This window comes from Aulostomus chinensis, chromosome 18, assembly GCF_037954235.1.
Source record: "Aulostomus chinensis isolate RoL2024-O1b breed Wild chromosome 18, RoL_Achi_v1.0, whole genome shotgun sequence".
Classification (NCBI taxonomy): domain Eukaryota; kingdom Metazoa; phylum Chordata; class Actinopteri; order Syngnathiformes; family Aulostomidae; genus Aulostomus; species Aulostomus chinensis.
In genome coordinates, this window is record NC_141337.1 from 16,048,543 (window position 1) to 16,062,500 (window position 13,958).

Genomic DNA, 13,958 nt, shown 5'->3' on the forward strand with positions numbered 1-13,958 from the left:
GAGTTTATTAAATGGATTTTGAGATTAATTTTCAGTTATTTAGTTTATATTGTCAGATCTGAAAGGGATATTTTGCTTTCACTGAAAATCAAGTCCATCCATCCATCCATTTTCTTCCACTTATACTGTTATCCTGTTAAGGGTCATGGTGGTGGTGGTGGGGGGTGGGGGTGGGGGGGCTGGAGCCTATCCAAGCTGACAGTGAAAATGAATGGAGTGTTTCCTTATTATGTGACCTCATGGAGGCAGATACATCAAGAGGACCGGTCCAAGCACGGACCCTTGTGGAACACCATAACTGACTGTAGTGGTTTCAGAGGAATTACCGTGAACGAGAACAAACTGAGATCAACCTAGTTTAGTGCAGTTTAGTGCAGTTCCTGCAATGCCAATGCCATGTTCCAGTCTCTGTAAGGATATGGTGGTCAATGGTATCAAAAGCTGCACTAGATCTAATAAGACCAGCACAGAGACCAGTCCCTCATCTGATGCTAGTAGGAGGTCATTGGTAACTTTGACTAGTGCTGTTTCTGTGCTAGGATGAATCCTGAACCCTGATTGGTAATCTGCTAATAAGCTGTTGCTGTGGAGAAAGTCACAGAGCTGTTTCTGTGACTTTCTCCAGAATTTTGGAGAGCAAAGGAAGATTTGATATTGGTCTGTAGTTGGCCAGGACTTCTAGATCCAGGGTTGCTTTTTTGAGAAGGGGTCTAATTACTGCCACTTTAAAGGACTGTGGGACCTAACCAGATAACAGCGACACATTGATCATGTCCAAGAGGGAGGGGCTGACGAGGGGTAGAGAGTCTTTCAGCAGCTTGGTTGGGATGGGGTCTAGAAGACAGGTGGATGGTTTAGAGGAGGACATTTTTGTACTGAGTTCATGAAGGTTACTGGGAGAAAAGATATCCAGGTGTACATCTGGGAAGAATTCTATCTAATCTAATAAGTAGAAATTTATCATTAAAAAAGTTAATGAAGTCATTGCTACTCAGGGAAACAGGAATGCTAGGTTCAGTAGAGCTGTGGCTCTCTGTCAGTCTGGCTACAGTACTGAAGAGGAACCTGGGGTTGTTCTAGTGTTCCTCCATTAATGCTCAGTAGCAGGCTGCTCTAGTTTTACAAAGGGCTTTCCTATAGGTTTGCAGGCTATCTTACCAGATTGCATGTGAATCTTCCAGTCTGGAGGCGCGCTGTATCCTCTCCAGTTTTTGAGATTTTTGTTTAAGCTGTTGTGTTTCAGAAAAATCAAACTAAACCACATTATAAAACAGTCCTTTACTTGTAGAAAATTTGTATATCCTGTGTTGAATGAAGAAGTTGTCCTTTTGATATTATGCAATATATTTGTATATTTTAAAGTTGTAGATGTATTTTCTGATGTTTAGAGGGGCAATTTCTCCTTTAAGCTGCTGAAAACTCATCTGGCAACTCGTTATTTGTAAGAGATCACAAAGTACATTCATTCCTCAAAGCTTTCCACAAGGAGAGAAGCAGGCACACACTCCATTTGGTACACTTGGATGATCACCTTTTGGTAAAATTTTAATGTTGTTAAATGTTGGAATTTCATTCTTTTCATTATTTTTTTTTTAACAATGGATTTTAATCCCTACAGAAAGAATATCCCAGTAGTGAGGTCAAAGTATCGGTATAGGAAGGTGAATGGTGACAGTTAAAAAAAAAAAAGTGTGTTAGTTAGTTTGTTTGTTTGTTCAATGGCTTTGTTGTTAGTGGTGTTGCTGTTGTTGTTGTTGTTGTTATGACATCCAGTCCTAGCAACCAGGAGTACTTCTGAAGCTGTTGGAATGTTGTAATATTTGTGGTACTTGAGCATAGATGTATGTCACACTAGTGCTTCCTCACACGAGTAGAGCACTTGTTATTTCCATACAGCGCACGTCGCCCGCCTCCTCCCTCTCTCTCTTTCTCTGTTACTCGGTAAATTGAGATCAAAGTTGCCATGCGTTTCCCTCTGTAGAACTTGTCTGGCTCAATCGAGACAAACCGAACTTCTATAGTTACCTTTCATTTTAAAAAGAACCACAACAACAAAACAGACTCCGCCTCGACCAAGTTTTTAATCTCCGTCGACTCTCGGATTCTTTATCGTTACGCATCTCAGGTAAGCAAAAGATCATTAATCCTGCTCATCTGCTCTCGTACTTGCCTGTGTATGAGAATGGGTTTGTTCAGAAATTGTCGGAAAAAACATGTGCTACCTGCTTTTGGACGTGCGCCCAATAGAGAGGAAAAACCGAGAAGCGGCACAACGGATCCACCTCATTTCACTGCCGCCTGCCACAGCGCGCAGACGACGTCTAGAACGCAACATAAATTGCATGTTTGTCCATTATAAGTCACTCTTCGAACTTCACAACTGCCACATTCAACTGAAAATGCTCTCAGGAGAACATGCGGTTGAAGAACGTGCGTAATCGTAGTCATCAAGGGGCCATTATCTGCCATCAGCAAGATGTTTGGGATCCCAGTTGCAGGTGCAGAGCCAGTGGGATGCGGGGAGACGCTCAGGTAGTGATCCAGTGAACCAAGTACTTGGGGTGAACCTACATTTGTAATATTTCTCTTAAATGGCGCTATGAACGCCGGTACAGAGGTAAAAGTCTTGAACTTATGACTCGACTCCATTTATTTTGCATTTATATTGAACTTTATAAAAAGAACAGAACAAATACATGTATTACAGGCGTAACCTCAACTCAAATCATGCTTTTTTGGTGAAGAGCCCTTTGTTCCTCAAAATTTGCAGTGTTGTGATTCTATGATTGTGACTCCAGTCAATCAGTCAATTCTCATAAAGTGTTTAATTGTAATTTTCAAATGAAGTTATGAGTACTGAGACATCCTGTCGTAACTTCAGCAAAAGTTATCAGAGAAATCTGCCTCCATCACTTGCTTGCGTAATAATGCGAATACTAGCATGCAAATGTGGAAGAGTGTTCACTCCAGCAAACCAGGCCAACCAGGCGATTGCTAGGGGCCCAGACTGGAAGAGGGGCTCAGTTGCATTGCTGATCTCGTCAATGAACAGCGGTAACAGTAGAGAAAACCTCTTAAATTCTATTATTCAGTTTGTAAAGCGGACTGTCACGACCCTGTGGGAGCCCTGGTGCCCCGAGGTGGAGCTTGGGTGCTTTGGGGAGTGTAAAGGTGGGAGGCCTGACAAGTGTCTCTTGCCATGGACACCCAGTCTTGAAAGCCCCTGCAAATGCTACCAACAGTAGAACTGGTCTGAAAACACGGCTCAAACATGCATCCATGCACATTAGTGGATTGGGAGTGTGTCCTCTTCTTTAGATGCATCAATACAGACCAGTTAATCATGATAACACCCATATACTGCAGTATGTCTACTGCAAATGATATAATACAGCACTGGGCTGGCCATTAATTCCAGGGGTCATACATGGTTCATGCACACTGAGGGGGTGCTTATTCATACGTCCTAACTTTTAAATTATCGTTGTTTTTTATGAAATGTATGAAATATTGTAATATGACTACTTCGTGACGTATTTAAAAAAAAGTAAAAGATTCTTCCCTTCTTCAAAAAGTACAGGAGAACAACCAGTCGTCGCTAACTTCAAGGGGTGATGACAATCTCACTTCTATGTTTTAACATTCACACTAATACTCACTATTATTTAGAAAAATTACAATATCAGCATTGAATACAGGAAAGGTCGCGTAAACTGGATATTTTGCTTTGATTCTCAAAATGTTTCAAAGTGTTGACAGGTCAGTTCAAGTATTAAACAGATTTTAGGGACATTCTTATGATGTTTACAGCCATGTGTTTTAAACAAATACCGCTTGTAAACAGGATTGTATGTGGAATATTAACTGTCCTCAGCCATGTCAGCAGCTTAGCTGTAATTTTGTCATTTTCAGAATAAAGAAATTTAGTAAAGAATGTTAAAATTGCCGGGCAGCACGGTGGTGCAGTGGTCAGCACTGTCCCCTCACAGCAAGAAGGTTCCGGGTTTGAGTCCCGGCTCGGGCACAGGATCTTTCTGTGTGGAGTCTCCATGTTCTCCCTGTTCCTGCGTGGGTTCTCTCTGGTACTCCAGCTTCCTCCCACAGTCCAAAGACATCAAGAGAGGACGAGGCTGATTGATACTCTAAATTGACCGTAGGTGTGACTGTGAGTGTGAATGGTTGTCTGTCTCTATGTGTTGGTCCTGTGATGGACTGGTGACCTGTCCAGGGTGAACCCCACCTCTCACCTGAAGGCTGCTGGGATAGACTCCAGCCCCCCCGAGACCCTTAACAGGATAAGCAGAAGAAGATGGATAGATGGCTGGATGGTTGGATGGCTGGTTAAATTTGCCGAAAGTAAGTTCTTACCTCATTTGAAACGTTCTGTACTGTCAGCATGTAAGTTGGCCAGCTCCTGCTCAAGGTCATAAACTAGATTAGGCTTTCAACAAGGCCTTCGTGTTCCTGCTGTTAACAGTCCAGCTCTAATTCTGTCAGATCACTTCTGCATTCTGATACATTCGCCTCCTCATATATTCAGACTGGACCTAAAACTGTGAAAAACGGTACAATGAAAAGAGTCCTAGTGCTCTGTGTATGGAAGCGGTATTGCTTACATCAGTCACAGTCACAGGGGTAGGATGTGTGGCTTTTTAATTATTTTAATTCCCGACCATTTAGGGATTTCAATGCAATAGTACCTGTCAAGTCCAAAATTTGACAAAAGAATTTGGCAAAACCAAATCACCAGGGACAACTGCTACGAGAGTAGAAGAAAGAAGGCAAAATGGAGATGGAGAAAACTAAACTTCCATCTATGACATATTTACGAATACAAACATTTACAAATACAAACATTTTGCTTTATTTGCAATTGTTGATAGGTCAACCATTCTCCAGTGCAGGCACCCTCTGAGTTCCTGTTAGCTGAAACTCCCAGCAGAGACACCTGCTCTACCTCTACTGCAAACAGAATGATTTTCATCTCTAAATTCACTGCAGTTATTAACAAAGCTTCTGAACAAAGCACATCTAAAAATGTTTATTTTATCAGTAGATATATCACAAGTTTCGGCAGCTTTGGCAGTGTAGTGCAGCGGCACGGTGGTGCAGTGGTCAGCACTGTTGCCTCACAGCAAGAAGGTTCTGGGTTTGAGCCCCGGCTCCATCACAGGATCTTTCTGTGTGGAGTCTCCATGTTCTCCCTGTTCCTGTGTGGGTTCTCTCTGGTACTCCAGCTTCCTCCCACAGTCCAAAGACATCAAGAGGGGACGAGGCTGATTGATACTCTAAATTGACTGTAGGTGTGACTGTGAGTGTGAATGGTTGTCTGTCTCTATGTGTTGGCCCTGCGATGGACTGGTGACCTGTCCAGGGTGAACCCTGCCTCTCGCCCGAAGGCTGCTGGGATAGGCTCCAGCCCTTAAAAGTATAAGCGGTACAAAATAGATGTGCAGTGTAGTGCATTGCATTACATATTTTCCAGAATAAAAAAACTACTAGTACTCCTTTGTCAGAAAAAAAGGGAAATCTAAATGTTTCTACCATGACGTATGGAGTCCCACAAGGATCAGTTCTTGAGCCCTTTTTGTTTTAGACTTTTACACTGCTCCTTTTCAAAATCCTCCAAAAGTAGGGTTACTAACTATAGCTATGCAGGTCATACTCTAATTTAGAACACTCTCACCAAATAAACACATACCAGGAGGTAAAGAGCCGGATGCAATCAAGCTACCTTTGTTTAAACAATGATAAGAATGAAACTGTTCTTTTAGGAAACACAGAAGGGAGGCTGGCAGTCAGTGCTGTTACCATGAGTGTCGATCCATAAAATCTTTCACCCATGACAAGAATCATGGAGAACCATTGACGAGGATCTGAATTTTCAGAGGCCACATGAAAGCTTGAAAACAATTCTAATGTTTTAGTATCAGATTTTTATCAAATTAAATAAAAAAAAAGCTTTGTCATGCTTTTTGATTGTGTTGGGTGGATGACTGTAACATACTCCTTACTGCCGCCCATATGACTGTTAAATATTGTCACCTTAAAATAATTGCCTAAATTTTTTTTCTTAAATTAATTATTAATATTAATTAATTATTTTTTGACATTTTTTTGCCTGAACAACTCCTTTTGATGTTTTGTCTCCAGTTTTCTGTTTTCTGAAAAACTTGAAAAAAAAATGACTTGGGCGATTGTTTTAAGAAGGGGACAACATTCAAAATGACACTTCTAGAATCTTAACGTCAAGAAATGAGAGCACTTTACTATGATTCTTAGTTTTTTACACTGGCTTCCATTTAAAAGTGTCACCTTAAACCTCATTTAATGACAACTTTTTTTTCCCCGTGGCTTAATCTGTTTTTAAATATCATCTCGGCTCTGATTTAAACTTGTTTTTGTTTGTATACAACTACTCTGTACTCATGTTTATGCATTCACTTCATTTTGTTTCAGTGTTTTGTTGTGCGTTCTTATCTTTTGCTTGACCTTTAAATGACCAATGTGTGTCATTGTACTCGATGAATAAGCCGTTGCTTTCACTTTAAATCTTATAACTGCAAAATGCTCCATAGCGAGGAAAAAGCTATTGTTTTGTGAGAATTACAAAGTGTTAAACCATTCATATTTTACCGGATGCCGACTGACTGTGACTTTAATGAATTATGCAAATAATGCAAAGAGCATTTTCCACCCTGTAGAAGAGTGCACACAGGATCTCGCCCACTCTTTTTCTCTTCTCTCTGTCTCCACAGACAGAGCCCTGATATCAAATTCCTTCAGGTGTCCACTATTCTGCTGGACAAAAGTGCCTTTATGAGGGCTTGCACACCTGAACCAATCATGGGCCCATCAGATAGCGGATCAGCCAACCCCAGATCATTTTTCACATGGGATATTAGTCACATTCATTCCTGTTCCACGCACCAAAAAAACCCCAAACATAAATCCATTAAGACAGCTAATGACCAACATCAAGGCGTGAATACAAAAAATTTGACTTGATTGCAAATCTGAGTGACCTATTTATGATAAAGCTGTTATCTTGTAGTCGTCACATACTGTGATAGCCTATGGTTTACATAACTAAGTAGAAGCAAGACCACAGGAGCAAGAAATTAGTCAAAGCGAAATCATCCATCAATCAACACCAACTAAAATGAGTATACAGTTTGTCTTGTGATCTGAAACGTTAAAGGTTTGTTCAAAATTGTCCAAAGAAGCTCAGTATGCATGGGTTGTTTGCTACATAGAACAGAGCATTGCTGCGTCTGTATTTCTTTCTTCTCTGCTGCCAGACAGGACATTACTACATTACATAACTATTGCCTCTTTAGGTACAGTAAGTGTCACTGCTGTTGTACATGTACAGTTATGCACAGGACAAATAAATCTCTTGACTTGAGTCGACTACAATACGGCTAGAACGGTGGCAAGTTTGCTAGCCAACCTGGAGGTTAGCATGGTGATGGGCATTGAGATTTTATATTGGATCGGATTTTGATGATCACCAGAAATAAGATCGTTAGCAAACAATGTGTATGAGACTTGAAGCACTTCAGGTGAATAAAGTGTCAGGCCATGAATGATCAGGAACGTAGAACTTCCACGTCAGTACAACTCGCTCCATATGTTAGCTGTTGGCGTGACGATGCTTAATGTATGCGTCAACTTCCTGCGACGTCAGCGACCTCCATTTTAAGACACCCATAGCGCAGTGATTCATGAATGTGTCATTTACTGGCATTTTTTTGTTGTTATTGTTTGTTTGTTTTTTTGCCGTACAGCAAAATGCCAAAACATCTTGAGCGAGCGTGAACCACAGAACTTATTTCAGGAATTTAATCAAAACTGCTTGCAAAAAAATAGCCAGAGGAACTCCAGCAGGTTTATGACAAGGCATTTATGATTTCCTCTTGTGTTTTGCTCATGTAGATTGGACTTTTATTATAATGGACTGTTTAGTCTTCCCAAACCAAATCCTGTTGTGGTTGGCCGACCTTAATGAATTTGGGCCACCGTGTGGAAACGTTGCTGGGCATGTTCTCACAACTTTGGTATTGAGTTTTTGTTGTTTTTTTTAAAAATATATTTCAAAGGGGAAATGACTGATATTTACCCATACAGATAAAGTTTAAAATACTCGAAATAAATGATTTTGAAAAGGACAAAAGACATAATTTGGCAACGGAAAAACAGCGTAAGCATTAGGCCAAAAAGAAAGGAAAACTATAAATAAATCAATTACAACAGAAATTCACAAAATAAGTAATGAAAAAATAAAGAATGGAACATTTGTTATATGAGTGAAAAAGTGTTTGTTAAGGTACTTATATTCAAACACACGAAGGATTTTTACTTTATTTTTTTTTAAGATTTTTTACCCTTTAATTTTGGCTCATATTGCAAGTATTTGAAAAAAAAAAGTGGTGTGGATGAGAGACATACAAAAGATTACATAATAGTTGTCTACTTTGAAATATCAGAATACCTGACTATGTCTTGACCAGTGTTATCAGTAGTGTCCCAGTAGCGATGATGTACGAAACAGTGAGAGGCAGTTGTTTAGAGCTCATATGCAGACTGGAGTGCGTCACGTTACCTAAAGGCAGCACAGGGTTGCGAGTGTGTGACTTTCTCTCTGAAGTTTTTAGGCTGTGGTGAAAAAGGGAAAATGTAAACTTGCTTTGAAAAGTCCGTTCTGTTCCCCTAAACATGGCAAGAGAACAACCATTCACATCTGGTTTGGAAAAGGAGGAAGAACAGATGAGCTTTCTGAATAATAGACTCTAAAATAAGAGAAGAGGAAACAAGTCTGTGAGTATGTGGTTTCTGTAGAGGTCTGTGTGTGTGTGTGTGTGTGTGTGTGTGTGTGTGTGTGTGTGTGTGTGTGTGTGTGTGTGTGTGTCTTTGCATACCATGTTCTGTACTTCTGCATAAAGCATGAGTGCATGCATGGGTGTGTGTTGGTCTTAGCGATTGTGGTTTCATGATCCTCTGTGAACTGTGATAGTATACTACACACACACACGTATGCACACGCACGCGCGCGCACACACTCTAAACAAACATATCTATCAACATGATAGGGCGTGTATGAAAGTAAGGTATCTCTTATTTGTTTAACTTGATTCAGTCAAACAAACAAAACAAACAAACAAACAGAGGGCAGATCAATTTTACCAGAAAATTAGAAGCTCAGTAGCACACGCTGAGACATTCCATGCGTGTACGAGATGTCAGTTGTATGCAAAATTGTGTATTTACATGTCTAATGGCTTCATTTGCTTAACTGTAAGCTTATACGCAGTGTACGCAAATGTCAGAGATGATCAGACAGTGCGCGTGTGTTGTGTGTTGTACGCAGAGAGAAGGAATGAATTGATAAGAAAGCAAGTGGGAGTGAGAGGAGAAGAAAGAGTAGGAATATGTATTTGGAAAAGATAACAAGAAAAGACAGGAGATGGAAACGGATCATTGTTGTTTGACAGTCGTTTCTCGACTTCATGAAACCATTTCTCGCATATATTTGAATACACTTCCTTCCCTGAGTACATCAGTCAGGTTATGCAGGAACCTTTGCCGTTGTAATGCTTATTGCAGTTGGGGTTTTACTGGTAAATGTAGTCCTTCCCATAAGTCACACTTATTTATGTTAAAGGGTCATAACCCCCAACGGCTGGAAGGCCCGAGCCTGCGTACTACCTTAAGCAACCATCTTGTGCTTGCAGAGCCACCACTCACTTGTTCTTGTCATATCATCACCATTTTGTCTCATTGTCAGAGATCCATGCATGCGCTGTATCAATAAACATATTGACAATCAGTGGGTTTAGGAATTAGACTTTAGAAAATGTGGATTATTCGTTTTTACTAGCTATAAAAGCTTGTCATGCTAGAGAGGCTCTGTGCCTGTAGACCAGGACTGAGGAGTGGTGAGTATGAGTCAAGACCGAGACAGAGGGGCAGGCAAGACCAAGTCCAGAAAGAGAACGATGGATGGGCATGAGGAAACCAAGACTGAGACAGGGAGATGGGCAAAACTAAGCCAAGACTGAGACGGAGGAAGCTGGAGCCTGTTTCATGGCCGTGTGAAGACCAAGTGGAGACAGAGACAGAGGGATGAGAGACCAAATCCAGATAGAGACCAAGGGATGATTGAGACTGAGCCAAATCTGAGTATGAGGGGGGTTGAGGCAGAATTAGACAATACCTGATTTTATGGGGTTCTGCAGTACCTTCAGCAAACCTTCCAGTATACACGGACTAAGCAATACACAAATGTATCCAGTATATTTAGTCCCAATACTCGAATTTGACTGAATTATTCATTATGTGTTGCCCAATTATGGCTCCTAGCAACTGGGACCAATTCCTTTGGCCTGAGTTTTCTGCTATTATTTGAATACTCTGAGGAGAAATGTCTTTGAGAATCCCAAATGAACAAATATCTCCACCAAGAGCTAACCTCAATAAACCTCTGATTCAGCTGGAATCCACAGATGTTTGTAAGGCTAATGGCACTTGTTGATTTTGACTACTTCTCAGGATGTGTGAGATCGAGAATGACGTGGAGGCGCTGTGGGAGAAGGTGGATTGTAAACGCTACGAACTTTGCCATATCATCTCTCCGGCGAAGCTCACCCCCTACCTCCGGCAGTGCAAAGTCCTGGATGAACAAGATGAGGATGAGATCCTCAATTCCATGCTGCTGCCGACAAAAGCAAATCGCACAAGTATGTTGATGGAAGAGTGCTTTTGCTTTTCACTTATGACGTGTTCATGTGAGAGTCAGAAGAGATTCCGGTGAAATGTGAACGTGATGATAATCAATCTTTTGTCAGGCCGTCTACTTGACATCCTTCAAACTAAGGGACAGCGGGGGTATGTGGCTTTTCTGGAGACTTTGGAGTTTTACTACCCTGACTTCTACAAAGTGGTCACAGGGAAGGATCCCACACGGCGCTTCTCCACCATCGTAGGTGAGACATTGTCCTTTGGCTGCACGTCAAGTTTGACTGGAACTGCAGTGATAAGTGTTGAACTGAGTCTTCAGCCAAGTGTCGACCAGTTTGTATCGCCGTCTTTGAAGCCCAGCAAAAATGAAAGAATACTTTTCTTAGTTCTTTTCCGCAGGGTTTGTTAACACATCAGTTTAAGGAAGTCTTGTTACTGCAAGTATATTTGATAGAGGGATTATTGCATATTATTGAAAGCGCATTACAATTTGTGTTTTTTCCCCCTCTCCCTTCCTGCTTCTGCTTCCTCACTGCAGTGGAGGAGGGTCACGAGGGTCTGACCCAGTTCCTAATGAATGAAGTGGTGAAGCTGCAGCAGCAGTCTAAAGTCAAGACCCTGCAGCATGTTGAGCTGAGCAGGAAGAACTGCACCCTAGAGGATGAGCAGAAGAAGCTACGGCTAGCCAACCAGGAACTCCAAGCCTTCCAACAGAGTACAAACACATCAACTTTAGTAACCTGATATACATGTTGTGATGACGTGCTGACCTCACCATCTCGCTGTCATTTCCAGTGAATTACGTTTGTCACGCAAGGCTTCCGCGGTAGATGTGTCATTGTTGTGCATCGTTACCCCACCAAACACTTGAAGCTTATTCTGCGTGACTGTCCAACCACCATCGTCTCCTAAGCCGTTAAACTAAAAAATCAAACATATTCACTCTTAAATGTTAAAAGTAATACAAAATTAAAGTCTCTCAAATGTTTCTTAGACTTAGACTTAGACTTAGACTTCTCTTTGTTGATCCCTTTGGGATGGCTCCTCAAAGAAATTGAATTTCCAGTCGCAAAAAGAAGAAGATAAATAAATACTCTCACAAAATAAAGGAGATGGACAATAGACTCTTAAGTAAACAAGAAACTCTTTACACTCAACAATAAACTGTTAAAAAATAAGATTCAAGTAAAATGAAATCTGATAAAAAACCAAAACTAAATAACACTCTTCTCTTCTCCAACACTCTTTGACAGGACAGAAATGCAGAAGATATAATTTGGTAGTCATATTAGTTCCTCTTGACAAAATGACCTTAGTACATACGAATATTACGATTTGAGTCAGTTCCTGTTGCTAAATAGTAGGTATCGCTATCATATCTTCAACGCTCTGTGAGTACTTCACGTAGTTATATACAGTGTTTTTCAAGGCAAGGCAAGGCAATTTTATTTGTAGAGCCCGTTTTCACAAACAGTTTGTCTCAAAGGGCTTCACATGGCATCATAACAACATCCTCTGCCCTTAGACCCTCACATCGACTGAGGAAAAACTCCATAGAAAACCTTTAACAGGGAAAAATCTGAGAAACCTCAGGGTGAGCAACAGAGGAGGGATCCCTTTAGGATTCGGCAAACATGCAGTTTATTTACATAAAAGTCGTGGACAACTGAAGGTGATATTCACTGTGAAAATCATATATACTGACAAGAAATACTTTATAATGTTTTAATTTTTTACTATGTGTTAAAGTGCACATTGATGTAAAATAGTAGAAGAGGTCGTATTGTTTTACACCGAGGAAGACAAAATCATTCCCACTGTCTTGTTTTATTGCACTCATCATATACAAGATGCGTCTTAAAGCCCTTCATCATTTTGGCAGAGAGTAAAAAAATATACACATACACATATGTAGATGAAGTAGTCGTACAACATACACAACAAATTGCGAATAGATAAAATACATAAAAAGCTATTAAAAAGATAAAGATGCACATTAAAAGTTACATAAAAAATATCACCTGAGCACGTCTCAGAATATTTCAGAGGATAAAAAAACCCTTAAAAGTGAAAAAGACTTTAAAATCGTTTCTTAAAGATCCAGGGAACCGATGCACTTCAACTAAAATAAGTATCTGAAAGTGTTACATTTTATTCTTCAGCCCCATTCATGATTATCTAATGATCTAATAATCCATGGCTGTGTTTGCTTCTGCAGGATACAACAAGCTGAAAGAAGAGAGGAACACCTACAGTGACGAGCTGTTGAGAGTGAAGGATGAGAACTACAAACTGGCCATGAGGTACGCCACGCTGAGCGAGGAGAAGAACATGGCCGTGATGAGGAGCAGAGACCTGCAGCTAGAGGTACGACAGGCACGAGGGGGCAGTTACTGTTAACAGGGACTGCAGAAATGTGAGAGAAACACACTTGGTTTCACATGTTTTCAAGCCCACAGAAACACACACTAACACACACACAGACACACACACACACACACACACACACACACACACACACACAATTCTGGGATTTTTTGGCAATGAGCAGGAAGTATGTCTTTGTTCCATGAAAAGATGGAAGTCATCAAACTCAATCTCAGCTCCAGTTTATCCAGCTATTCATTTTCTAGTGTGTCCTGTGTGTGTATGTGTGCGTGTGTGTGCGTGCGTGTGTGTGTGTGTGTGTGTGTGTGTGTGTGTGTGTGTGTAGATTGATCAGCTGAAGCACAGGCTGAACAAGGTGGAGGAGGAGTGTAAGATGGAGAGGAGGCAAAGTCTCAAGCTGAAGAACGACATTGAGAACCGACCCAAGAGAGAACAGATCTATGAGCTGGAGAGGGAGAACGAGATGCTCAAGATCAAGCTGCAGGAGCTTCAGTCCGTCAAACAGGTCTGGAACATAGACCTTCAGTGAGGTTTCTCACGTTCTGGCTGTACTGAACCATCAGAGCAGCGTTTCCAAGGTTTCAGAATCAGTGAATCAGAACTTCTTTGTAGAGTATTTCTACTTTTCCTGCTGTACGGCCTAACGAAACAGGATTTGATCTCAAACTCTCAACCTCATCACATTAAGGCAACCCTGGAGATCATGCACACTGTAGTTTAATCACATTTCGGCAGACTCTGGCATCATGGAGGGCTGGTGTGATTAAAAAAAAAAAAAATTTCCAACCTCAGTCCACCGTTCTTGTGGTTGACAGCTTCAAAGTTAATCT

General features: G+C 40.9%; 1 protein-coding gene across 4 annotated transcripts in view; it reads left to right on the top strand.

Moving 5' to 3' along the window:
• Positions 1–1,927: 1,927 nt before the first annotated feature.
• card11 (caspase recruitment domain family, member 11) overlaps positions 1,928–13,958 on the top strand; it is a 24,242-nt gene continuing 12,211 nt past the window's right edge. For all 4 annotated transcript variants that reach the window (XM_086185605.1, XM_086185607.1, XM_086185606.1 and 1 more), the window contains exons 1-6: positions 1,928–2,125; positions 10,552–10,739; positions 10,848–10,985; positions 11,279–11,455; positions 12,959–13,107; positions 13,454–13,633. In XM_086185605.1, coding sequence (XP_086041731.1) covers positions 10,553–10,739; positions 10,848–10,985; positions 11,279–11,455; positions 12,959–13,107; positions 13,454–13,633 — 831 coding nt within the window. In that variant the 5' untranslated portion in view covers positions 1,928–2,125; position 10,552. The remainder of the gene's footprint in view (positions 2,126–10,551; positions 10,740–10,847; positions 10,986–11,278; positions 11,456–12,958; positions 13,108–13,453; positions 13,634–13,958) is intronic.